Genomic DNA, 27905 nt, shown 5'->3' with positions numbered 1-27905 from the left:
AGGTTACCCTCTCTCTCTCCCTCTCCCCCCCTCCCTCCCTCTCCCCCCTCCCTCCCTCTCTCTCCCCCCCTCCCTCCCTCTCTCTCCCCTGTCTCCCTCCCTCTCTCTCCCCCCCCCCCTCCCTCTCTCTCCCCCCCCCTCCCTCCCTCTCACCCCCCTCCCTCCCTCTCTCTCCCTCCCTCTCTCTCCCCCCCCCTCCCTCCCTCTCTCTCCCCCCCCTCCCTCCCTCTCGCCCCCCCCTCCCTCCCTCTCTCTCTCTCTCTCCCCCTCTGCCCCCCTCCCTCCCTCTCTTCCCCCCCTCTCTCTCTCCCCCCCTCCCCTCTCTCTCCCCCCCTCCCCTCTCTCTCCCCCCCTCCCCCTCCCTCCCTCTCCCCCCCCTCCCTCTCTCTCCCCCCCTCTCCCTCCCTCTCTCTCCCCCCCCTCCTCTCCCTCCCTCTCTCTCCCCCCCTCTCCCCCTCCCTCCCTCTCCCCCCCCCTCTCCCTCCATCTCTCTCCCCCCCCTCTCCCTCCATCTCTCCCCCCCCTCTCCCTCCCTCCCTCTCCCCCCCCTCTCTCTCCCTCTCTCTCCCCCCCTCTTCCTCCCTCTCCCTCCCTCTTTCCCCCCCCCTCTCCCTCCCTCTCTCTCCTCCCCCCCTCTCCCACCCTCTCTCTCCCCCCCCCTCTCCCTCCCTCTCTCTCCCCCCCCTCTCCCTCCCTCTCTCCCCCACCTCCCTCCCTCCCCCCCTCCTCCCCTCTCCACCCCCTCCTCCCCTCTCCCCCCCTCCTCCCCTCTCCACCCCCTCCTTCCCTCTCCCCCCCCATTCCTCCCCTCTCCCACTCACTCCTCCCTCTCTCTCCCCCCACTCCTCCCTCTCTCTCCCCCCTCCCTCCCTCTCTCTCCCCCATCCCTCCCTCTCTCTCCTCCCTCCCCCCCTCCCTCCCTTTCTCTCCTCCCTCCCCCCCTCTCTCTCCGCCTCCCTCTCTCTCCCCCCTCCCTCTCTCTCCCCCCTCTCTCTCCCTCCCCCCCCTCTCTCTCACTCCCCCCCTCTCTCTCTCTCCCTCCCCCCCCTCTCTCTCTCTCCCTCCCCCCCCCTCTCTCTCTCTCCCTCCCCCCCCCTCTCTCTCTCTCTCTCTCTCCCTCCCCCCCCTCTCTCTCTCTCTCTCTCCCCCCCTCCCGCTCAGCGGCACGAACGGCTGCAGAATTCTCCCTGGCTGAAGCACTTTCACACAGGTATGAAGATGGTTTATTTAATCTTTTCTTGGCTTATAAATGTTTATTCAGGTTGGATTTATTTGTATAATATTTGTAGAAGTATAAATAAGGATTTATTGTCGAATTTAATGAGTTCCCTTCCCCCCCACCTCGTTCTGGACGCCTAATTTGTAACCTGCGCCTGATTTTTTAATGTGTAGAACAGGTTTTTTCAGTTCTACAAAAATCTTCACTGGCTCCATTCTACTTTAGTTTGGAGTACATTTTCACTGTGGAAACTTTCAAATCAGGCGTCAGTGGCTGGACACGCCCCCTTTTGAAGAAAAAATTCTGTTCTAAACTAGAACTGTTCTACCTGACGAGAACTGCAGAAAAAAAAATGTGGAGAATTGCGATTTCTAAAATAGTCCGTTCTCCACCAGTTGCTCCTAAAAATCAGGCGCGAATCATGTGGAAACTTGGGCCTTATATAACACCATGAACAGGCAAATATAGGGAATCGTTAGCACAACAGTCTTAAAGATTAAACAGCAGTACAAGAATTTATAAAACATTCAACCGTTCCACCTTCATGCCGCCCCAGCAGTCTGCAGGGCCCTGCACTACAAAACAGTGTGAACTCTCTGGTGTATCAGCAGGTTTAATGACTCAGCAAATCGCTTCCCACACACGGAGCAGGTGAACAGCCTCTCCCCGGTGTGAGCTCGCTGGTGTGTCAGCAGGTGGGATGGATAAATAAATCCCTGGTGTTACAGCTCCGATTTACTTCCAGCGCAGACTGGGAACTGATTCCCTTCCCGCCGTCTCCATCTTTACCCAGTTTCTCCCCGGTGTGACGGTGCACGTGTCTCGCCAGGTCAGACGATCGGCTGAATCCGGGTCCACACACGGAACACGTGTGCAGTTTGTCCACACTGCGATCGCTGCTTTCCCCTCCCATGTGCAAAGGCCGATGATATTCAGCTCCTGATGAATCGAGCAACTCTGTCAGATCTTGATGTGATGTTTGGTCTGAGCTTCTTGTCTGTAAATGCCCCACTTCTAAAACCCTGGAAAACGAGGTTAGAAAGGGGTAAGAGGGAGAATGTTGCCTCGTGTGCCCCTTTCCCAACCCAGGGGCAGTGAAGCTGATTTTAAGGCCCCAGCTGCTGCACAGTTTGACTTTTTAAATTCATGAATAAAAGAAAAAAAATAAACTTACATTTATATAGAGCCTTTCATGATCATCAGACATTTATAGCAGATAAACCCCGTGCTTCTGTGGAACAAAATATTTAATATCTGACAGTAAAAATACTAGGTTTTTCCCTCTGCGCAATTAATTTTTAGTTTCAGACAACAACTTTTATTTATATAGCGCTTTAGCATAGTAAAACATCCCGACGTGCTTCATGGGAGCGATATAAAGCAAAATCTAACACCGGGTACAAACCAAGGGTATTCTCATGAGGAGGAAAGATGGGAGTGGATATATGGGAATGGTGCCAGAGGACTGGAGGATTGCAAATATTACACCCGTTTAAAAAAGGGGAGAGGGTGAAACCTGGTAACTACAGGCCGATCAGTCTAATGTCAGTGGTGGGTGAACGACTAGAGACCATTGTCCAGGACAAAAGCCTCACTTGCAGAAGCCTGGGTTAATAAGGGGCAGCCAGTGTGGATTTGTTAAAGGCAAATCGTGTCTAACTAACCTTTGATGAAGTAACAGAGGGTTGATGAAGGTAGTGCAGTAGATGTTGTGTATATGGACTTTCAAAAGGCATTTGATAAAGTACCACATAATAGAGTTAATTGGAAAATAGAAGCACAGGGAATTAAAAGGATGATGGTAATTTGAGTATATAATTGGCTTTGGGATAGGAGGCAGAGAGTAATGCTGAATGGTTGTTTTTCTGATGGAGGGAAGTATGCAGTGGTATCCCCAGGGGTCGGTATTAACACCAGCGCTTTCGTTGTTATTGATAAATGACCTGGACTCGGGTATGGGTGTAGAATATCAAAGTTTACGGATGATACAAAACTTGGAAACATTGTAAATAGTGAGCAGGATAGTAGCAGATTTCAGGAGGACACAGACAGACTGGTGAAATGGGTAGACACGTGGCAGATGCAATAAAATGAGGATAAATGTGAAGTGATGCACTTTAGGAGGAACAACATGGAGAGGCAGTATAATCTAACTGGCGCTATTTTGAGGGGGGTGGAAGAGCAGAGGGACCTCGGGATGCATGGTCACAAATCTTTGAAAGTGCAACGGCAAGTTGGTAAGGTGGTTCAGAAAGCATATGGGATACTTGGCTTTGGAAATAGGGCATTGAATTCAGAAACAAGGAACTAACTCTAAAACTTTACAAATCACGAGTTAGGAACATAGGACAGGAGTAGGCCATTCAGCCCCTCGAGCCTGCTCTGCCATTCAATGAGATCATGGCTGATCGCGACCTAACTCTATACACCTGCCTTTGGCCCATATCCCTTAATGCCTTTGGTTAAAAAAAAGCTATCAATCTGATTTAAAATTAACAATTGATTGAGCATCAATTGCCATTTGCAGCAGACTGTTTCAAACTCCGACCACCCTTTGTGTGTAGAAGTGTTTCCTAATTTCACTCCTGAAAGGTCTGGCTCTCATTTTTAGACTCTGCCCCTAGTCCTAGAATCCCCAACCAGCGGGAATAGTTTCTCTCTATCTATCCTATTTGTTCCCATTAATATCCTGAAAACTTTGATCAAATTACCCCTTAACCATCTAAATTCTAGGGAATACAACCCCGATTTGTGTAATCTCTCCTTGTAACAATGCTTGAAGTCCGGGTATTATTCTGGTAAACCTACGCTGCACTCCCTCCAAGGCCAATATATCCTTCCCAAGGTGTGATACCCAGAACTGCTCCCAGTGCTCCAGGTGTGGTCTAACCAGGGCTTTGTATAGCTGCAGGGTTTTAGCCTCAGCTGGAGTCTTGTGTACAGTTCAGGGCACCACACTTTAGGAAGGATGACAAGGCCTTGGAGAGGGTACAGAGGAGGTTCCCCAGGATCTTACCAGGGATGGGGGACTTTAGCTATATGGAGAGATTGGAGAAACTGGGATTGTTCCCCTTGGAGCAGAGAAGGTTAAGAGGAGACCTAATAGAGGTATTCAGAATTATGAGGCTGTAGATCGAGCAAGTATGGAGAAACTGTTTCCTCTGGCAAAAGGGTCGGTAACCAAAGGTCACAGATTTAAAATAATTGCCACAGGAACTCGAGGGGAAATGAGGAGAATTGTATTCACACACAGGGTGGTGAAGATCTGGAATGCAGCATCTGAAAGGATGGTGGGATCAGGTTCCATAGGAACTTTCAAATGTCAATTGGACATATACTTGGAGAGGATGAGTTTGCAGGGTTATGGGGATAAAGCTGGGACTAAATTGGACAGCTCTATCAAAGAGCAGGCACAGACACGAAAGGCCGAATCAACTCCTTCTGTGCTGTTAGATTCTATGATCAGTGTGAACACGCTGGTGTCTCTTAAGGCTCTTAGAGCTTTTAAAGCTCTTGCCACAGTCAGAACAATTAAAGGGTCTCTCGTCAGTGTGAACAAGCTGGTGTGACAGGAGGGTGGATGACTGAGTGAATCCTTTCCCACACATGGAGCAGGTGAACCGCCTCTCCCCAGTGTGGAGCATCTGGTGTCTCTTCAGCTCCCCAGAGATTTTAAAGCTCTTTCCACAGTCAGAACATTTAAAGGGTCTTTCATCAGTGTGAACTCGCTGGTGTTTCTTCAGTTCCCCGGAGCTTTTAAAGCTCTTTCCACAGTCAGAACATTTAAAGGGGTTCTCTGCGGTGTGAACCCGCTGATGTGTCAGCAGGTTGGAGGAACAAGCAAATCCCTTCCCACACATGGAGCAAGTGAACGGCCTCTCCCCAGTGTGAACTCGCTGATGTCTCTTCAGCTCCCCGGAGCTTTTAAAGCTCTTCCCACAGTCAGAACATTTAAAGGGTCTCTCATCAGTGTGAACAAGTTGGTGTGTCAGCAGGTGGGATGACTGAGTGAATCCCTTCCCACACACGAAGCAAGTGAACGGCCTCTCTCCAGTGTGAACTCGCTGATGTCGCTTCAGTTCCCGGGGGGTTTTAAAACCCATCCCACAGTCAGAACATGTAAATGGCCTTTCATCAGTGTGAACTCGCTGGTGTCCCTTCAGCTCCCCAGGGCTTTTAAAGCTCTTCCCACAGTTAGAACATTTAAAGGGTCGCTCATCAGTGTGAACAAGCTGGTGTGTCAGCAGGTGGGATGACTGAGTGAATCCCTTCCCACACATGGAGCAGGTGAACAGTCTCTCCGCACTGTGAACTCGCTGGTGTCCCTTCAGATGCTCAGAGCTTTTGAAGCTCTTCCCACAATTAGAACATGTAAACGGCCTCTCATCAGTGTGAACTCGCTGGTGTGTTTGCAGGTAGAATGAACAAACGAATCCCTCCCCACACACTGAGCAGGTGAACGGACTGTCCCTGGTGACACTGCTCCGATGAACTTCCAGCGCAGATGGGGAACTGATTCCGTTCCCGCTGTCCCCGCCTTTACCCGGTTTCTCCCCGGTGTGACAGTGCACGTGTCTCGCCAGGTCAGGCGATCGGCTGAATCCGGGTCCACACACGGAACACGTGTGCAGTTTGTCCACGCTGCGATCGCTGCTCTCTCCTCCCATGTGCAAAGGCCGATGATATTCAGCTCCTGATGGATCGATCAACTCTGTCAGATCTTGACGTGATGTTTGGTCTGAGCTTCCTGTCTGTAACCAATAGAACTCTGTAAAACCAGGGAGCAGGCTATTTTAGATCTGGTAATGTGTAATGAGACAGGATTAATTAATGTTCTCATAGTAAAGGATTCTCTAGGGAAGAATGATCATAGCATGGTAGAATTTTAAAATCAGTTTGAGGGTTAGACAGTTGGGTCTCAAACTACTGTCCTGAACTTAAATAAATGCAATTACAACAGTATGAAGGCAGAGTTGGCTAAAGTGGACTGGGAAAATAGATTAATGGGTAAGGTGGTAGATAAGCAGGGGCAGACATTTAAGGAGATATTTCATAACTCTCAGCAAAGATATAATCCCAATGAAAAGGAATGACGCGAAGAGAAGGATGAACCATCCGTGGCTAACTAAGGAAGTAAAGGATGGTATCAAATTAAACACAAAGACATAAAATGTTGCGAAGATTAGTGATAGGCCAGAGATTTGGGACATTTTTAGAAACCAGCAAAAGACTAAAAAAAGAGGGAGCAGCTGGATTATGAGAGCAAAAAATATAAAAATGGACAGTAAGAGCTTCTACAGGAATATAGTTTGCAGATGACACGAAACTGGGTGGCAGTGTGAGCTGTGAGGGGGATGCTAAGAGACTGCAGGGTGACTTGGACAGGTTAGGTGAGTGGGCAAATGCATGGCAGATGCAGTATAATGTGGATAAATGTGAGGTTATCCATTTTGGGGGCAAAAACACGAAGGCAGAATATTATCTGAATGGCGGCAGATTAGGGAAAGGGAAGGTGCAACGAGACCTGGGTGTCATAGTTCATCAGTCATTGAAGGTTGGTATACAGATACAGCAGGCGGTGAAGAAGCAAATGGTATGTTGGCCTTCATAACTAGAGTATAGGAGCAGGGAGGTCTTACTGCAGTTGTACAGGGCCTTAGTGAGGCCTCACCTGGAATATTGTGTTCAGGTTTGGTCTCCTAATCTGAGGAAGGACGTTCTTGCTATTGAGGGAGTGCAGCAAAGGTTCACCAGACTAATTCCAGGGATGGCTGGACTGTCATATGAGAAGAGATTGGATCAACTGGGCCTTTATTCACTGGAGTTTAGAAGGATGAGAGGGAATTTCATAGAAACGTATAAGATTCTGATGGGACTGGACAGGTTAGATGCGGGAAGAATGTTCCCGATGTTGGGGAAGTCCAGAACCAGGGACATAGTCTTAGGATAAGTGGTAGGCCATTTAGGACTGAGATGAGTAGAAACTTCTTCACTCAGAGAGTTGTTAACCTGTGGAATTCCCTGCCGCAGAGAGTTGTTGATGCCAGTTCATTGGATATATTCAAGAGGGAGTTAGATATGGCCCTTACGGCTAAGGGGATCAAGAGGTATGGAGAGAAAGCAGGAGCGGGGTACTGAGGGAATGATCAGCCATGATCTTATTGAATGGCGGTGCAGGCTCGAAGGACCGAATGGCCTACTCCTGCACTATTTTCTATGTTTCTATGTTTCAAAAAAAGGAAGAGAGTAGCTAAAGTAAACATTGTTCCCATGGAGGATGAGACTGGGGAATTAATAATGGGAAACAGGGAAATGGCAGAGACTTTGAACAAATATTTTGTATTGGTCTTTACAGTAGAAGACACTAAAACATCTCCATAATAGATAATCAAGGGACTATAGGGAGGGGGAAACTTAAAACAATCACTGTCACTAGAGAAAAAGTTATCGGTTAAATAATGGGACTAAAGGTGGACAAGTCCCCTGGACCTGATGGCCTGCATCCTAGGGTCTTTAAAAAATGGCTGTAGAGATAGTGGATGCATTGGTTGTAATCTACCAACATTCCCTGGATTCTGGCGAGGTCCCAGTGGATTGGAAAACCGCAAATGTAACGTCCCTATTTAAAAAAGGAGGGAGACAAAAAGCAGGAAACTATAGATCCGTTAGCCTAACATCTGTCGTTGGGTAAATGCTGGAGTCCATTATTAAGGAAGTAGTAGCAGGACATTGGCAAAAGCATAATACAGTCAAGCAGAGTCAGCATGGATTTATGAAAGGGGAGAAATCACATTTGACAAATTTGCTGGAGTTCTTTGAGGATGTAAGGAGCAGGGTGGATAAGGGGGAACCACTGGGTGTGGTGTATTTGGATTTCCAGAACGCATTCGATAAGGTGTGACATAAAAGGTTATTGCACAAGATAAAAGCTCACAGGTTTGGGGGTAATATATTAGCAACGGTAGGAGATTGGCTAACTAGCAGAAAACAGAGTCGGGATAAATTGGTAATTTTCAGGTTGGCAAACGGTAACTCGTGGGGTGCCACAGGGATCGGTGCTGTGGCCTCAACTGTTTATAATCTATATTAATGACTTCGATGAAGGGACCGTGTGTAATGTAGCCAAGTTTGCTGATGAAAGAAAGATGGGTGGGAAAGCAAGTTGTGAGGAGGACACAAATAATCTGCAAAGGGATATAGACAAGGCTAAGTGAGTGGGCAAACATTTAGCAGATGGAGTATAATGTGGGAAAATATGATGTTATCCACTTTGGCAGGAAAAATAAAAAATTATTATTATTTAAATGGAGATTACAAAATGCTGCAGTACAGAGGGACCCGAGGGTCCTTGTGCATGAAATACAAAAAGTTGGTATGCAGGTATAGCAAGTAATCAGGAAGGCAAATGGACTCTTGGCCTTTATTGCAAGGGGGATGCAGTATAAAAGCCGAGAAGTCCTGCTGCAACTGTACAGGGTATTGGTAAGGCCACACCTAGAGTACTGCATGTAGTTTAGGTCTCCATATTTAAGGAGGGATATACTTGCATTGGAGGCAATTCAGAGAAGGTTCATGAGGTTGATTCCTGAGATGAAGGGGTTGACTTATGAAGAAAGGTTGAGTCGGTTGGGCCTATACTCATTGGAGTTTAGAAGATTGAGAGGTGATCTTATTGAAACATACAGATACTGAGGGGGCTCGACAAGGTGGATGCAGTGAGGATGTTTCCACTCATGGGAGAATCAAACCTCTGGGGCATAGTTTAAGAATAAGGGGCTGCCCATTTAGAACTGAGCTGAGGAGGGATTTCTTCTCTCAAAGGGTTGTAAATCTGTGGAATTCTCTGCCCCAGAGAGCTGTGGAGGCTGGGTCATTGAATATATTTCAGGTGAAGATCGACAGATTTTTGAGCGATAAGGGAGTGAAGGGTTTGGGGAGTGGGCAGGGAAGTGGAGCCGAGTCCAAGATCAGATCAGCCATGATCTCATTGAATGGCGGAGCAGGCTCGAGGGGCCAAATGGCCAACTCCTGCTCCTATTTCTTATGTTCTGATGTATTGTTCCAGGAAACTGTCCCGAATGCATTCCATGAACTCGGCCTCGAGTCTACCTTTACCAATTTAATGTGTCTATGATGTTCCAGGTCTCACCAGCAGCCTGGTCTGCCTGATAGATGATTGACAGCTGATTCCGCGCATGCGGAGCCGAGTCCGACGCAACGCCCCTCAGTCACCAGCGGTAATAATCGCGCATGCCCAGAGGACACCAACCGCCCCGCCCCATGCTCGGAGCTGCGCCTGCGCGCTGGGATCCTGTGGCGCGAAGTGGGCGCGGGGCTTTTTGGGGAAAGTGTTTGTATCCGTTGGAGTCGCGACCGGTGACATAGTGAGTTTCCTCCGCTCCGATTGGGCAGCGAGTCGCGCGGGGAGGGGGAGAATAAAGGGAAATGCCGCCAACCTGAGATCCGCCGGTGCGGGCCCCGCTGCTGCAGTTTGGCGGAGCGCACTCCAGGGACACGTGACCTGGGCCCGCCGCCGTCTGATTGACGGGAGCTTCCGACCAATGGGGAGTGAGGGGGCGGGACTGGAGAGCGAGATGGCGGCGGGTCCTCCAACCAATCGGGGAGGCCGAAAGGCGGGACTTGAGCCGCTGATTGGCTGAGCCGCAGGACAACGACTTTGTGCCGCCCTTTATTCAGGGCCCGGGGAGCTGTGGGCTTTTGTTGCCCCTGTTAGACACAAGGCTCTTTGTTCACAACCCACGGGCTCAAATTCTAAGTGTGGGCCGGGGTTCAGTTGGGAGCACTCTCTCGTCCTGAGTCAGAAGGTTAGAATCACAGAAAGGTTACAGCACGGAAGGCCATTCGGCCCGTAGAGCCCGTGCCGACCCTCAGCTAGTCCCACTCCCTGCCCTTTCCCCACAGCCCAGAAAATGTGTTTGCCTCAGGTACTTATCTCCAGTGCAGCCTTCAGCCGCCTGAGGAAAAGAGTGTTCGAAGACCAGGCCCTCAAATCTACCACCAAGCTTATGGTCTACAGGGCTGTAGTAATACCCGCCTTCCTGTATGGATCTGAGGCATGGACGATGTACAGAAGACACCTCAAATTGCTGGAGATATATCACCAACGATGTCGCCGCAAAATCCTGCAAATCCCATGGGAGGACAGGTGCACCAACATCAGTGTCCTCGTCCAGCCTAACCTCCCCAGCTTTGAAGCACTGACCACACTCGATCAGCTTCGCTGGGCAGACCACATAGTTCGCATGCCAGACACAAGACTCCCTAAGCAAATGCTCTATGCGGAGCTCCTTCACGGCAAACGAGCCAAAGGTGGGCAGTGGAAATGTTACAAGGACACCCTTAAAGCCTCCCTGGTAAAGTGCGACATCACCACTGACACCTAGGAGTGCATGGCGGAAGACCGCCCTAGGAGGAGAAAGGGAACAGTTTCTCCCTATCTACTTTGTCCAGACCCCTCATGATTTTGACCACCTCTATCAAATCTCCTCAACCTTACGAAAGCAAAATTAAACCTGAAATAAAAACAGAAAATTCTGGAAATCTCAGAAGGTCGGGCACCATCTCCTCTCAATCTTCGTAGCTCCAAGGAGAATAACGCCAGCTCCTTCAGTCTATCAACGTAACTGAAGTTCTCAGAGGGTTGTGGATCTGTGGAATTCGCTGCCTCAGAGAGCTGTGAAAGCTGGGACATTGAATAAATTTAGGACAGAAATAGACAGTTTCTTAAACAATAAGGGAATAAAGGGTTATGGAGAGTGGACAGGGAAGTGGACCTGAGTCCATGATCGGATCAGATATGATCTCATTAAATGGCGGAGCAGGCTCGAGGGACCGTATGGCCTACACCTGTTCCTATTTCTTATGTTCTTATTCCTGGAATCATTCTTGTAAATCTTTTCTGCATCTTCTCTGAGGCCTTCACATCCTTCCTAAAGATCGGTGCACACAATTAGACACAGTGCTCCAGTTGGGGCTAAACCAGTGTTTTCTTAGTGTCTTTTACCTTGAAGACCGATGCAAAATATTTGTTAACAGTCTCTGCCATTTCCCTGTTTCCCATTATTATTAAGTCCCTAATTCCTAGAATCATTCTCATCTTTTCTGTACTTCTCTAAGGCGTTCACATCCTTCCAAATGAGTGGTGCCCAAAATTGGCCACAATACTCCAGTTGGGGCCGAACCAGTGCTTTATGCAGTTTCATCATAATTTCCACACTTTTGTACTTTATAACTCTATTTATGAAGCCCAGGATCCTGTTAGTCTTTTTACCTGCTTTCTCAACATGCCCTTCCACCTTCAACAATTTATGCACACATACCCCCAGGTTTCTCTGTTCGTGCGCCCCCCCCCCCCCCCCCCCTCTGGATTGTACCATTTAGTTCATATGTCCGCTCCTCATCCTTTCTACCAAAATGTATTAATTCACATTTTTCTGTGTTAAATTTCAGCTGCTACGTGTCCACTCATTTCACCAGCCTGTTTATGACTTCCTGAAGTCTATCACTCTCCTCCTTACTGTTCACTGTACTTACAAGTTTTGTGTCATTTGCAAATTTTGAAATTATGCTCTGTACACCCACATCCAACTCATTTAATATATATCAAGAAATGCATTGGTCCTAGAACCGACCCCTGGGGGACACCACTGGAAACCTTTCTCCAGTCTGAAAAACAACCGTTCGCCACTACTCTCTGTTTTCTGTCAATTAGCCAATTTTGTATCCATGCTGCCACTGTCCCTTTTATTCCATGGGCTTCAATTTTCCTGGCAAACCTATTATGTAGCATTTTGTCAAATGCCTTTTGGAAATCCATGTACACTACGTCAATCGCATTACCCTCATCAACAGTGTCTGTTATCTCATCAAAAAACTCAATCAAGTTGGTTAAACACGGATTTGCCCAGTGCTCGCCAGATTAAATTATTGCAGCAGTTATTTTATTCTCACTCTCCACACGTTGGATTTCACACAATCTCTCCTAAAGGCACTGGTTAGTAACGAGCTTTACGGTTTACATCCCACACAATTGTAACAGTTTCAGGGTTAGAATCCCCATGTACAGTCCCAGGGTTGTAATCCACATATAAAGTCCCAGGGCTAGAAACCCCATGTACAGTCCCAGGGTACACCTGTGCTGTAGCTGCTCTTCGACTGTTTTGACAGGCATTTAACGATCACATGGATGAACTTCAACAATTGTATATCCCTGTCTGGCATAAAAATACAACGGGGAAGGTGGCTCAATTGTGGCTAACAAGGGAAATTAGGGATAGTGTTAAATCCAAAAAGAGGCATATAAATTGGCCAGAAAAAGCAGCAAACCTGAGGACTGGGAGAAATTTAGAATTCAGCAGAGGAGGACAAAGTGTTTACTTAGGAGGAGGGGAAATAGAGTATGACAGTAAGCTTGCAGGAAACATAAAAACTGACTGCAAAAGCTTCTATAGATATGTGAAGAGAAAAAGATTAGTGAAGACAAATGTAGGTCCCTTGCAGTCAGAATCAGGTAAATCTATAATGGGGAACAAAGAAATGGCAGACCAATTGAACAAATACTTTGGTTCTGTCTTCACTAAGGAAGACACAAATAACCTTTCGAAAATACTAGGGAACTGAGGGTCTAGTGAGAAGGAGGAACTGAAGGAAATCCTTATTAGTCAGGAAATTGTGTTATGGAAATTGATGGGATTGAAGGCCAATAAACCTCCAGGGCCTGATAGCCTGCAAATCGGAGTACTTAAGGAAGTGGCCCTAGAAATAGTGGATGCATTGATGGTCATTTTTCAACAGTCTATCGACTCTGGATCAGTTCCTATGGATTGGAGGGTAGCTAATGTAACCCCACTTTTTAAAAAGGGAGGGAGAGAGAAAACGGAATTATAGACCAGTTAGCCTGACATCAGTGGTGGGGAAAATGTTGGAATCAATTATTAAAGATGTAATAGCAGCGCATTTGGAAAGCAGTAACAGGATCGGTCCAAGTCAGCATGGATTTATGAAAGGGAAATCATGCTTGACAAAACTTCTAGAATTTTTTGAGGATGTAACTAGTAGAGTGGACAAGGGAGAACCAGTGGATGTGATGTATTTGGACTTTTGACAAGGTCCCACACAAGAGATTAGTGTGCAAAATTCAAGCAAATGGTATTGGGGATAATGTATTGACGTGGATAAAAAACTGGTTGGCAGACAGGAAGCAAAGCGTAGGAATAAATGGGTCCTTTTCAGAATGGCAGGCAGTGACTCGTGGGGTACCGCAAGGTTCTGTACTAGGACCTCAGCTATTTACAATATACATTAATGATTTAGACGAAGGAATTGAATGTAATATCTCCAAGTTTGCAGATGACACAAAGCTGGGTGGCAGTGTGAGCTGTGAAGAGGATGCTAAGAGGCTATAGGGTGACTTAGACAGGTTAGGTGAGTGGGCAAATGCATGGCAGATGCAGTATAATGTAGATAAATGTGAGGTTATCCACTTTGGTGGCAAAAACAGGAAGGCAGAATATTATCTGAATGGTGACAGACTAGGAAAAGGGAGGTGCAATGAGACCTGGGTGTCAAGGTACATCAGTCATTGAAAGTTGGCATGCAGAAACAGCAGGCGGTGAAGAAGGCAAATGGCATGTTGGCCTTCATAGCTAGAGGATTTGAGTTTCGGAGCAGGGAGGTCTTACTGCAGTTGTACAGGTCCTCGGTGAGGTCACACCTGGAGTATTGTGTACAGTTTTGGTCTCCTAATCTGAGGAAGGACATTCTTGCTATTGAGGGAGTGCAGCAAAGGTTCACCAGACTGATTCCCGGGATGGCAGGACTGACATATGAAATAAGATTGGATCGACTAGGCTTATATTCACTGGAATTTAGAAGGATGAGAGGGGATCTCTGAAACATATAAAATGCTGACGGGTCTGGACAGGTTAGATGCAGGAAGAATGTTCCTGATGTTGGGGAATTCCAGAACCAGGGGTCACAGTCTAAGGATAAAGGCTAAGCCGGTTAGGACCGAGATGAGGAGAAACTTCTTTACTTAGAGAATTGTGAACCTGTGGAATTCACTACCACAGAAAGTTGTTGAGGCCAGTTCGTTTGATATATTCAAAAGGGAGTTAGATGTGGCCCTTATGGCTAAAGGGATCAAGGGGTACGGAGAAAAAGCAGGAATGGGGTACTGAAGTTGCATGATCAGCCATGATCATATTGAATGGTGGTGCAGGCTCGAATGGCCTATTCCTGCACCTATTTTCTATCTTTCTATGACAGGACAGTGTAGAGGGAGCTTTATTCTGTATCTAACGCATGCTTTTCCTGTCCTGGGAGTGTTTGATAGGACGGTGTGGAGGGAGCTTTACTCTGTATCTAACGATGCTTTACCTGCCCCAGGAGTGTTTGATGGGACAGTGTAGAGGGATCTGCATTCTGTATCTAAAGCATGCTTTATTTACCTGCCCTGGGAGTGTTTGATGGGTCACTGCAGAAGGAGCTTTACTCTGTATCTAACCCGGGCTGTACCTGTCCTGGGAATGTTTGATGGGTCAGTGCAGAGGAAGATTTACTCTGCATTTGATCCGTGTTGTACATGCCCCTTCTCATCTCGCTGAAATTGTCTTTCCTCCAATTTAGTATTTTTACTCTAGATTGCTCCTTGTCCTTTTCCATAGCTAATCTGAACTTTATGATAATATGATCACTGTTCCCTAAATGTTCACCCAGTGTCACTTGCTCCACTTAACCCACCTCATTCCCCAGAACCAGATCCAGCAATGCCTCCTTCCTCATTGGGCCGGAAACATACTGATCAAGAAAGTTCTCCTGAACACTCTTCAGAAATTCTTCACCCTCTCTGCCCTTCACACTATTACTATCCCAGTCTATATTAGGATAGTTGAAGTTCCCCATTATCACTACTCTGTAGTTCTTGCATCTCTCTGCAAATTTTCTTCTCCATAAATCATAGAATTATAGACCCATTGGGCCCATCATGTCTGTGCCAGTGTACATCATGTCCTATATTTTTAGCATTAGTTGGTGGCCTATAGAATACATCGAGTAGTGTAAAGGCACCTCTATTGTTCCTTAACTGTACCCAGATCAATTCTATCCTTGACCGCTCCAGGACATCCTCTCTCCAGCACTGTGACATTCTCCTTAACCAATACTGCCACACCACCTCCTTTCTTTCCTTCCCTATTTTTCATGAACATCCTATATACAGGAATATTTAATACCCAACCCTGCCCCTTTTTGAGCCAGGTCTACATTATTGCCATGGCATCAGATTCCCATGTGGCTATTTGCACCTGCAGCTCACCAACCTTGTTTGCTATACTTCGTGTGTTCACATACATACACTGTAAACCTATCTTACACTATCCTGTGTTCTCTTAGTCTGACCCCACCTAATACCTTACTATTTCTTGCTTTGGTGGTATCCGTCTCTCCCAATCCTTTGTGCCCTTTGTTTCTCCTTTCTAATGCTACATCCTGGTGCCATCCCCCTGCCAACTTAGTTTAAACCCTTCCCAATAGCACTAGCAAACCTCCCCGCGAGGATATTGGTCCCGGCTCTGTTGAGGTGCAAATTGTCTGGTCTGTACAGGTCCCGCCTCCCCCAGAACCGACCCCAATGCCCCAGGAATCTGAAGCCCTCCCTCCTGCACCATCTCCTCAGCAATGCTCTCCATCTGCTCTATCCTCCTATTTCTATACTCGCGCATGGCACCGGGAGTAATCCGGAGATTACTACTTCAGAGGTCATGCTTTTTAATCTCTTTCCTAGCTCCCTAAAATCTGCCTGCAGTACTGCATCCCTTTTTCTACCTATATTGTTGGTACAGATATGGACCACGACCTCTGGCTGTTCACCCTTCCCCCTCAGAATGTTCTGCAATTGCTCAGTGACATCCTTAACCCTGGCACCATGGAGGCAACTTACCATTCTGGAGTCACATTTGCGGCCGCAGAAACACCTGTCTGCTCCCCTATCGAATCCCCTACCACTATTGCTTTCCCAACTTCCTCCTCTCCCCCGCCCCCCCTTGTACAGCTGAGCCACCCATGGTGACATAGATTTGGCTCTGGCTGTACTCCCCAGAGGAACCATCAGTACTCAGAACAGAATACTGGTTGGAGAGCGAGATGCACTGGTGTTTTATATAGGTTTAACATAAATTCCTGGCTTTGTTAACCTGTCCTGCCACCTTCAAAGAATTGTGCACAGGCAGCCCCAGGTCTCTCTTGCACCCCTGTTAAAATTGTATCATTTAGCATGTATTGTCTCTCCTCATTCTTCCTACCAAAATGTATCACCTCACATTTCTCAGTATTGAGTTTTATCTTCAGTCCTTTTACAGGGTTTTAGAAGTGGAGCATTTACAGACAGGAAGCTCAAACCAAACATCACGTCAAGATCTGACAGTCATACAGTTAACAAAGCCAGGAAGAGCTTTAAAAGCTTCGGGGATATGAAGCAACACCTGCTTGTTCACACTGATGAGAGACCATTTACATGTTCTGACTGTGGGAAGGGCTTTAAAAGCTTCAGGGATATGAAGAGACACCAGCTTGTTCACACTGATGAGAGATTGTTTATATGTTCTGACTGTGGGAAGAGCTTTAAAAGCTTCGGCGATCTGAAGGGACACCAGCGAGCTCACACTGACGAGAAACCATTTCACTGTTCTGACTGTTGATAGAGGTTTAAAAGCTCCAGGGAGCTGTCGCGACACCAGGGAGCTCACACTGACGAGAGACCATTTACATGTTCTGTTTGTGGGATGAGCTTTAAAAGCTCCGGGAATCTGAAGGGACACCAGCTTGTTCATAAGAATACAAGCAGGAGTAGGCCATTCGGCCCCTCGAGCCCGCTCTGCCATGCAATGAGATCATGGCTGATCTTCTACCTCAACTCCACTTTCCCATATCCTTTGATTCCCTTAATATCTAAAAATCTATCGATCTTTGTCTTGAATATACTCAACGACACAGCCTCCACAGCCCTCTAGGATAGAAAATTACAAAGATTCACCAGTCTCTGAGTGAAGAAATTCCTCCTCATCTCAGTCCTAAATGGCCGACCCCTTATTCTGAGACTGTGACCCTGGTTCTACACAATAGCCAGAGGAAACATCCTCCCTGCATCTACCCTGTCAAGCCTTGTAAGTATTTTGTATGTTTCAATGAGATAACCTCTCATTCGTCTAAACTCGAAATATAGGCCTAATCGACTCAATCTCTCCTCATAGGACAATCCCCCCAGCCAAGGAATCAGTCTGGTAAATCTTTGTTGCACTCCCTCTATGGCAAGTATATCCTTCCTTAGGTAAGGAGACCAAAACAGTACACAATACTCCAGGTGCGGTATCACCTGGGCCCTATATAATTGCAGCAATATGTCTTTACTCTTATACTTAAATGCTTTTGTAATAAAGGCCAACATACCATTTGTTTTCTTAATTGCTTTCTGTACCTGCATGTTAACTTTCAGTGATTTGTGTACAAGGACACCCAGGTCCCTCTGAACATCAACATTTCCCAATCTCTCACAGTTTAAAAAATACTTTGCTTTTCTATTTTTCCTACCAAAGTGGATAACTTCACATTTCTCCACATTATATTCCATTTGCCATGTTCTTGCCCACTCCGTTAGTCTCTCTAAAACCCCTTGAAGCTTCTTTGCATCCTTCTCACAATTTACATTCCCACCTAGATTTGCATCATCAGCAAACTTGGATATAATACATTTGGTCCCCTCATCCAAATCATTAATGTAGATTGTGAATAGCTGGGACCCAAGCCCTGATCCTTGCGGTACCCCACTAGTTACAACTATTTTTGTTAAACAATAAATCAAGTGCCCCTTTTTAAAAGGGACACAAAAACCGACAAATTAAACAAATTGAACTTTTAACACTAGTGGATCAAATTAAAATTTGGTTGCCGGAGATGATGATGCACTCCAGTCTGTCCGGCGCCCACCTCTCGCAAGCGTACCAGTGGACATCGCGTGCTCCATCTCCAGGGACACCCTGGCTCGGATGTAACCGCGGAAGAGTGGCAGTCAGTCGGGCTGAACGACTCCCTCGACCTCCCGCTGCCTGGACCGGCTAATGGCCACCTTGGCCATGCCCAGGAGCAGTCCCATGAGGAGGCCTTCCGACTTGCCCGCTCCCCTCCACACAGGGTGTGCAAAGATCAGGAGCGTATCTCTCTAGTTACAGCCCCAAAATGGCACATTTTTCCTAATGCACACACTGATGTGAGACCTTTTAAATCTACTGACTGTGGGAAGAGCTTTAAAAGCTTTGGGATTCTGATGGCACACCAGTGTGTTCACACTGGGGACAGACCATTTCATTGCTCCGTGTGTGGGAAGAGATTCACTCAGTCCTCGACTCTGCTTAGACACCAGCGAGATGACACTGGGAGAGGCCGTTCACCTGCTCTGTGTGTGGGAAGGGATTCACTCGGCCGTCCCACCTGCGAGTTCACACTGGGGACAGGCCAGTGAAACGTGTGGGCTGTGGAGAAAACTTTAAAAGGTCCCAGGAGCTGAAGAGACACCAGCTGGAGAGAGCTGGCAAGAGACTGTTCACCTGTTCCGTGTGTGGAGAGGGATTCCCTCAATCCTCGACTCTGCTGAGACACCAGCGAGTTCACACTGTTCTGTAGCACAGGGCCCTGCAGAAAGCTGGGGCGACATGAATGTGGAACGGATTAATGTTTTATAAATTCTTGTACTGCTGTTTAATCTTTCAAACTGTTATTCTGATGATTCGCTTTACTTGACCATTCATGGTATCACAGAGAATGTACGGCACAGAAACAGGCCTTTTGGCCCAACTGGTCTGTGCCGGGGTTTATGCTCCACACGAGCCTCCTTTCACCCTACTTCAATTAACCCTATCAAAGTAACTTTGTGTTGCTTTGTCCCTCGTGTTTATCTGGCTTCCCCTTAAATGCATCGATACTATTGGCCTCAACCACACCATGTGGTGGCGAGTTCACATTCTAACCACTCTCTGAGAAAGATGCTTCTGAATTCCTGACTGGATTTAATATTAACTATATTATATTTATGTCCCCATAAATATGAGGAGATTCTGTTAAGCTGACCACTATGTTGTTGTACTTTGTCTTTTTCTGATGAATGAAACATTTCTGAACCTCTGTACCCGTGTTATGGGATGAAGTACCATAAGTGGCTGAAAGGGGGGCAGGTTTGGAAGATCAATATTCCTGTCTACAGAATTTTTAGACAAGATCGAGAGGGGGGGTAAAAAGCGGTGTGGGGGTGGGGGGGGGGGGATTGTGGTACTGATTAAAGAAACTATTACAGCGGTGAGGAAGGATGATATGTTAGAGGGATCATCAAATGAGGCCATATGGGTTGAATTGAAAAATAAAAAAGGGGCGATCACACGGCTGGGCATGTATTATAGACCCCCAAACAGTGGGAGGGAGATTGAGGAGCAAATATGTAGGAAAATTGCTGTGAAGTCCAAAAACCATTGGGTAGTAATAGTAGAGGATTTTAACTATCCAAATATTGTTTGGGACAAATTTAGTGTGAAGGGTATAGAGGGTGCAGAATTCTTGAAATGCATTCAAGGAACTTTTTTAGTCAGTATGTAGCAAGCCCAACACGAGAGGGGGAAGTCTTGGATTTGGTTTTGGGGAATGAAGCTGGGCAGGTTGAAGGGGTATTAGTGGGAGAGCACTTGGGTGCCAGTGACCATAATTCAGTCAGATTCAAGTTGGTTATGGATAAGTATAGGCCTGGAATAAAAGTTCCGAATTGGGGAAAAGCTCATTTTGCTAAGTTAAGGAATGATTTGGCTATAGTGGACTGGAAACAGCTACTTGTGGGTAAATCAGTGTCGGAACAGTGGGAGGCATTCAAGGAGGAGATCCAGAAGGCTCAGGTCAAACATGTGCCTTTAAAGAAAAAGGCCGGGAAAAATAATTCTAGAGCCCCCTGGATGTCTAGGGAGTTACAGGGAAGGGTTAAGAAAGAAAGGGACGTTTATGTCATATACCAATAGCTAAATACTTTAGAATCTTTAGAGGAATAAAGGAAGTTAAGAGGCAAAATTAAAAAGGATATTAGGAATGCTAAGAGAGCACGAGAAATTCTTGGCCAGTAAAATTAAGGAAAATCCTAATATGTTCTATTAAATATATTAAGAATAAAAAGATAACTAAAGAAAGGGTAGGGCCTATTAGAGACCATGAGTGTAATCTTTGTGTGGAGGCGGAAGATGTTGATAGGATTTTTAACGAATACTTTGCATTTGTTTTCACAAAGGAAAGGGGTAATGCAGATACTGCTAGTGAGGAGGAGTGCGATATTCTGAATGAAATAAATATAGTGAGAGAAGAAGTATTAAGGGGTTTAGCTGCTTTGAAAGTAGATAAGTCCCCAGGCCCGGATGAAATGCATCCCAGGCTGTTGAGCGAAGTAAAAGAGGAAATAGCAGAGGCCTTGACCATCATTTTCCAGTCCTCTTTGGATTTGGGCATGGTGCCGGAGGATTGGAGGACTGCTAATGTAGTACCCTTGTTTAAGAAGGGAGAAAGGGATAGGCCTTGTAATTACAGGCCTCTCAGTGGTGGGAAAATTATTGGAAAAAATCCTGAAAGACAGGATAAATCTACATTTGGAAAGGCAAGGATTAATTAGGGACAGTCAGCACGGATTTGTTAAAGGAAGATTGTGTTTGACTAACCTGATTGAATTTTTTGAGGAGGTAACCAAGAGGGTCGATGAGGGTAGTGTGTACGATGTAGTATATATGGACTTTAGCAAGGCTTTTGATAAGGTCCCACATGATAGACTGGTCATGAAGGTTAAAGCCCATGGGATACAGGAAGTGGCAAGTTGGATCCAAAATTCGCTTGGAGGTAGGAAGCAAAGGGTAATGATTGATGGATGTTTTTGTGACTGGAAGAATGTTTCCAGTGGATTTCTGCAGGGCTCAGTACTGGGTCCCTTGCTTTTTGTGGTATATATCAATGATTTAGATTTGAATATAGGGAGTATGATTATGAAGTTTGCAGATGATACTAAAATTGTCTGTGTGGTTGATAATGAAGAGGAAAGTCATGGGCTGCAGGAGAATATCAATCTACTGGTCAGGTGAGCAGGGGAGTGGCAAATGGAATTTAATTCAGAAAAGTGTGAGGTGATGCACTTTGGGAGGGCTAATAAGGAAAGGGTATATACATTAAGCGGTAAGCCACTTAATAGTGTAGATGAATAAAGGGACCTTGAAGTGCTTGTCCACAGTTCCCTGAAAATAGCCATCATCATTATAGGCATCGAGGAAGACTTACTTCCACTCCCAAAGGAGTTCTCTGATGGCTGAACAGACCAATACGAGAGCCACATACCCTGTTACAGGTGGGACAGATATTCGTCTAGGGAAGGGGTCGGTGGGGCTGGTTTGCCACGCATTCCTTCTGCTGCCTGCACTTGACCTCTTCACGGAATTTGCGTTGAGACTCGAAGAGCTCACTGCCCTCCCGGATGCACTTTCTCCACTTCGACATAAGGTTGTTAAGAAGGCATACGGAATGCTTGCCTTTATTGGCCGAGGCATAGAATATAAGAGATGGAAGGTTATGCTTAAATTGTATAATACTTTGGTTAGGCCACAGCTGGAGTACTGCCTGCAGTTCTGGTTGCCGTATTATAGGAAGGACGTGATTGCACTAGAGAGGGTGCAGAGGAGATTTACGAGGATGCTGCCTGGAATGGAGAATCTTAATTATGAGGACAGGTTAGATTTGTTCTCATTGGAACAGAGGACTTTGAGAGGAGACCTCATTGAGGTGTACAAAATATTGAGAGGCCTGGACATCGTGGATAGTAAGGGTCTATTCCCATTGGTGGAGGGGTCTATTACGAGGGAGCATAATTTTAAGGTGGTTGGTGGAAGGTTTAGAGGGGATTTGAGGGGGGGCTTCTTTATGCAGAGGATTGTGGGGATCTGGAACTCGCTGCCTGGAAGAGTGGTGGATGCAGAAACCCTCACCACTTTTAAGAGATGGTTGGATGGGCACTTAAAGTTCAGTAACCTGCAGGGTTATGGACCTAGAGCTGGTAATTGGGATTAGACTGGATGACCTTTTGTTGGACGGCACAGATATAATGGTAAGTGCTGCAGGGAATAGAATATGGCCAGGGTGATGTCCTGGACTAGTTTCGGTCGCCTGGATGGGTAGGAGCGGAATTTTCCAGATTTTTTTTCCCTAAATTGGCCTGGGATTTTATCTGGTTTTTGCCTCTCCCAGGAGATCACATGGCTCCGGTTGGGGTGGAGTGTAGAATGTTTCAGTATAAGGGGTGTCGCAGTTGTGTGAGGCAGACTGGTTGGGCTGGGTGCTCTTTGCCTTTTCGTCATTGTTCATAGGTTTAAATATAATCTTTAGGGCTGCTAACCAAGGGCCTTGTGGCTCTTTGTCGGCCGGCGCGGACTCATTGGGCCGAAATGGCCTCCTTCTGCACTGTAAATTTCTATGTATCTATGTTTCTACATGTAAAGACACAATGTCTGGGTGTGAATCCAATAATAACCCCACGGGCCGTATAAATGTGATAACCAGATGGGCTTGTGGTTATAGTCTGGTCACAGATGGACTAAATTCTCGGAATTAGCAGGAGTTCAGGAGGCAGTCAACAGATAGGTCCAAACAATCCCATTTCCTGAACGGTAACAAAGCTTGTGTGTAAGAACAGGCCACTTAAACTGGAACAGACTCGAGAAGATTAGGTGTGAATCCACTGTACTTCTATTCTGCAGACTGAGGGAATTATCACCCGATCTGTGTTATGCTGCGCTCTTAATAAAGCCTGGAGAGACAATTGTGTTCTTGTGAAGTTGATTATCTGGTATTAGAAACCCTAGGACTCTGGATCATTAGAGTCAACCTCAGTGTGTGGAAACAGATCCTGGTGTATTCCACCCATTGACACACCACAGTGTCCACATTGTGACTGCAGTGGTTCGATTCCACTGGAACGTAGAAACAGGTAAAAGGACAGGTGTTGCATCTCCTGTGCTTGCACGAGAGGATGCCGGGGGACATGGAGAGGGTGATTTAAGAGTGTATCCGGGTGTGGCAGAGGGAACGGTCCCTTCGGAATGCTGAAAGGGGAGGGGAAGGTGTGCAGAATATGATCCGTTGAATGTGGAAGCTGGTGGGGTGGAAGGTGAGGACAAGGGGAACCCAGAGGAGATTTGGGAGAGAGGGGAAGGGGTGAGAGCAGAAGTGCGGGAAATGGGATGGAAATGATCGAGGGTCTTTGCCAACCACGGTGGAGGGGAATCCTCGGTTGAAGACATATCTGAAGCACTGTTATGGCAGGTAACATCATCAGAACAGAGGCGACAAAGAGGAAAAGGGGTGGGAGGAAGTGTAATCGAGGTAGCTGTGGGAGTCAATGGGCTGATTACAGATAGTAGTCAACAGCCTAACCTCTGAAATGGCAATAGAGGAGTCGAGGAAGGGAAGAGTCGGACATGGACCATGTGAAGGTGAGGGAGGGGTGGCAATCGGAAGCAAAATCGTGACTGGTGGTTCGATTCCACTCATTTCCTGTAAATCTATTCTTAAAAACTGAGCCAGTCATTGTGAAACTAAAAGCCTTGTATAAAATAAGCAGAATATACCCCCACAGCCTCCCCTAGGCCCGGACCCTAAACAAGCGATTCGCTCTGTCATCCACCCTGCGCACACACCAGCGAGTTCACACTGACGAGACTGTTTAAATAATCTGACCTTGGGAAGAACCATCAAAGATCCAATAACTTGGGGGAGAACTTGGCCTGGTTTGCTCCTCCTGTTAGCCACTGCTGTGGGGGGGCGGTAACGGGGTGCTAAGGGGTTCCTGACAGGGCGCGACGTCCGCGAACTTCCATAGCGCTAACAACTGACCGCCTCGGTCTATAGCGCCCCGTTGATCGTGGCATCATCCAGTGGACAGCTCCCTGTTACCGCCCTGGATCAGAAAATCACTCGCTCCCTGCCACTGCGCCTGCCGTCGACAACAGCAGGAGGAGGCGGCAGTATGCAGTCGGATGGCCGCTGAAGGAGTGGTATTTAAAGGCATCAACATCGGTTTATTTGTAGAGGCCAAAGAATGCTGCTTTGTCAGGTTGAGATAGGCAAACAGCTGCATCCAGCAATTTAAGCCTTTTTCAGTTTCAGGAGTCTTCTGCCTCATAAATTGTTCAGTGTCACTCAGGTGAGATTTAAAAGTACTCTATTTCCATACGTTAAAGGTGGCTGTACTGACACTGGACCTCGCCCTCCAGCAGCAACGTCGGAGGCAGAGAGAAAGATTGCAAACTGTGGCCAGAGGGAGCAGGGCAACAAGGCTGTCAACAGGAGGCCTGACCGTCCAGGGTATTCTGGGAGCACTTCTCCTACATCAATTTCACCGAGGAACATTGTCGTAAAAGGCTCTGCTTCAGCAAGGACGTGGTCACAGAGCTCCGCCACCTCCTGCAACCAGACCTCCAGCCTCAGATCAGGGTGAGCACGGCTCTCTTAGTGCCAGTCAAGGTCACCATCGCCCTCAATTTCTACACCAGCAGATCCTTCCAGTCTGCAACAGGAGACATATCTAATGTATCGCTGTTCACCATGCATTGCTGCATCCGCAAGGTCACGGACGCTCTCTACAGAAGGAGAAGGGACTACATTTCTTTCTCCATCACCAGAAAGAAGCAGCACGAGCGTACATGTGGCTTCGCCAGGGTAGCTGGCTTCCCCATGGTGCAAGGCGCCTTTAACTGCACCCACGTCACTTTGCAGGCACTGCAGAACAATCCTGAGGTATTCCCTAACCGCAAAGGCTACCATTCACTGTGCAGTTGGTGTGTGACCACACACGCAGAATCCTCACCGTCAATGCCCGCTATCCTGGCAGCAGCCACTATGCCTTCATCCTGTGCCAGACCAGTGTGGCAGCTCTGTTCCAGCCACCACATCCAGCTTGCGGCTGGCTGCTGAGAGCCAAGGGTTATCCTTTCGCCACCTGACTCATGACTCCCCTCCGTAAACCCCAACACTCGTCCCCAGCACTTATATAATGACAGGCATGCTGCCACCGGGAACATCATTGAGCAGACCATCGGAGTGCTCAAGTAATAGTTCCACTGCCTTGACCGTTCAGGAGGAGCCCTCCAGCACTCGGCTGAGCAGGTGTCCCTTTTCATCGTCATCTGCTGCACAACTTGCCCATCATGAGGGTGCAGCCATTGCCACCAGGCATAGCCGCACCACCTCAGGAGGAAGAAGAGGAGGAACAGGAGCACAAACAGCAGTGAGGGAGGAGGCAGCCACTCAATCGTGCTCGTGGAAGTGTGGTCCACAATCGCCTCATCAGACTTCGGTCCCAGTAAATTTGAGGCCACTTCCCGGTTGCTCAGCTCGTCCCCATCAATTTCTCATTCCATATCAGAGCGCAAAACTGAAACGAGACATATCACAAAATCTGTCAATTGCATTAATAAATGTATCCAACTTCTGTAACCACATATATATAACAATATTAACTAATCACCCTTGTGCAAACCCTTACTTCCCCTCTTTACAGTGCCTTTTCCTAATCTTCTGCTCCTATGTAGTGTCTCCCCAGTGGCTGCAGCAGGGCTGCTGAGTGTCGGTGCCAGAGACTACAGACAACCTTGTGGGACATCCTCGACCAGTTCTGGGCCTGAAAGGCCCGGCTATAGACTGCACCACCTCAGGATGGGTGGAGGCAGTGTGGGCTGGCTGGATGAAAGGCAGCGACAAGTGCAATAGAAGAATGGCAGTGGTGGGATCAGGAATGCTGTCATCCTGAGAGAGGACAGCAGGTTCCTGCTCCACTGACACACCACCATTCCTCCAGGGCAGCACCTCAGCATCCCTACCGATCTGCTGAGACACCATAAGATCCCCGGTGGACTGTGGTGGACCCAGCGACGATGGCAGCAGTCAGAGCTTGCATGGCACCAAGCTGAGACGGCATGAGACAGTCTGAGACTCGATGCCATCAACCATTGATTACATTACAGCACTAAGGCATTGCATTGTGTGGCTTCTGCCTGTGCTGCAATGGATGCTACCACATCGCCCACAACATGCGACATGAGGTCTGAGTTCCCGCGATCTCTCTGGAGCCCACCATCCTCTACAGAATGGAAATGATGGGCTCCATGGTGTGCGCAGAGCTCTGTGCAATGTTGGAAGCGGTCTCCTCCATGCTCCTTACCATTGCGAGAGGCTCTTGGCCATCCTTGCCATTGCACCTATCATCTCCGAGTGCATGGCCATCACCCTTCTTGTGAACGTCTCCCCATCGAGGTCCTCATCTGAGTCCTGTGCTGCAACATGTGCATGCGAACTTGCCCTCCGGGGAGCCGACTCCCGAGCTACCCTTTCCCCCTGGCCTTGCTGCAGCCCACTCGTCCCCGGTGCATCAACCAGTCAACCAGTGCAGACCCCCCTAAGCTAACCTCTAACAAACAGTAGCACCTCTACGCGGGGCCCGGACCGGCAGCTCTGAGGTTGGGATTTCCCTTTATTCTCCCCCTCCACCTGCGCGATTCTTCTGCCCACCTGGGGCCCGCTTGCCGTGTCGGAGCTGTGAGTAGTGCACTTGTTTTGGGAATCTAGCATCAGGCTTGCGGATGATGTGGCCCATCCATCGGAGCAGATCGAGTGTGGTCAATGCTTCAATGCTAGGGATGTTGGCCTGAGCGAGAACACTGATGTTGGTGCGCCCATCCTGCCAATGGATTTGAAGGATCTTGCGGAGGCAGCGTTGGTGGTACTTCTCCACTGCTTTGAGGTGCCTGTTGTACATAGACCATGTCTCCAGCAGGGAGCTTATTGAGGGTGAGATGGAGCATTGCAGCAAGGGAAATCGAGAAGAGCGTTGGTGTGATGACATAACGTTGCTTGACCCCGGTCCGCACATGTATTGGGTCTGTAGTGGATCCATTAGTCTGGATCAGGGCTTGCATGTCATCGTGAAGCAGGTGGAGGATTGTGATGATCTTTCGAGTGCAGCCGAATTTGAGGAGGACACTCCCTAATCTCTCCAGGTTGTCAGTGTCGAAGCCATTTGTGAGGGCAAAGAAGGCCATGTACAGTAGCTGGTGCTGCTCCCTGCATTTTTGAATTTGACGCATGGTGAAGATCATTTCCATTCTGCCCCTTAGTGGGCGGAATCTGCATTGCGACTCTGGGAGGAGCTCTTCAGCCACTGGGAGGAGATGGTTGAGGTGGATTATTGCGATGACTTTCCCTGTGGCAGACAGCAGGGAAACACCTCTGTAATTACCACAATCATACTTAGAACATAAGAAATAGGAGCTGGAGTCAGCCATTTGGCCCCTTGAGCCTGCTCCGCTTTTCAATAAGATCATGGCTGATCTGATCATGGACTCAGCTCCACTTCCCTGCCCGCTCCCCATAACCCTTTACTCCATTTTTGCTCAAAAATTTGTCTATCTCCACCTTAAATATATTCAATGACCCAGCCTCCACAGTTCTCTGAGGCAGAGAATTCCGTAGATTTACAACCCTCTGAGAGAAGAAATTTCTCCTCATCTCAGTTTTAAATGGGCGGCCCCTTATTCTAAAATCATGCCCTCTAGTTCTAGTC

The 27905-nt window shown here is 47.5% G+C and overlaps 1 protein-coding gene across 2 annotated transcripts; it reads right to left on the bottom strand.

The window, feature by feature from the left end:
• Positions 1-1550: 1550 nt before the first annotated feature.
• Positions 1551-9751, bottom strand: LOC139232567 (zinc finger protein 229-like). Of its 2 annotated transcripts, XR_011588034.1 has the most exons (4): positions 9676-9751; positions 4471-6018; positions 2394-2450; positions 1551-2241 (listed from the first exon to the last, which is right to left on the bottom strand). XR_011588034.1 is itself a non-coding variant. In XM_070862995.1 (2 exons), the coding sequence occupies exon 2, from the start codon at positions 5884-5886 to the stop codon at positions 4669-4671; it is 1218 nt and encodes a 405-aa protein (XP_070719096.1). In that variant the 5' UTR covers positions 5887-6018; positions 9676-9751; the 3' UTR covers positions 3672-4668. The 2 variants fall into 2 exon arrangements, 1 of the variants encoding a protein (XP_070719096.1); XM_070862995.1 differs by lacking the exons at positions 1551-2241; positions 2394-2450 and having other exon boundaries at positions 3672-6018.
• Positions 9752-27905: the final 18154 nt, after the last annotated feature.

The sequence above is a fragment of the Pristiophorus japonicus genome, chromosome 20, assembly GCF_044704955.1.
Source record: "Pristiophorus japonicus isolate sPriJap1 chromosome 20, sPriJap1.hap1, whole genome shotgun sequence".
NCBI lineage: Eukaryota > Metazoa > Chordata > Chondrichthyes > Pristiophoridae > Pristiophorus > Pristiophorus japonicus.
The sequence above is the reverse complement of the archived record's forward strand: the minus strand, read 5'-3'. Positions and strand labels throughout refer to the sequence as shown.

What these genes read in the sequence shown, in the direction of transcription:
- LOC139232567 (XM_070862995.1), bottom strand. Translation starts at nt 5,886, where the DNA reads ATGGGAGGAGAGAGCAGCGATCGCAGCGTGGACAAACTGCACACGTGT.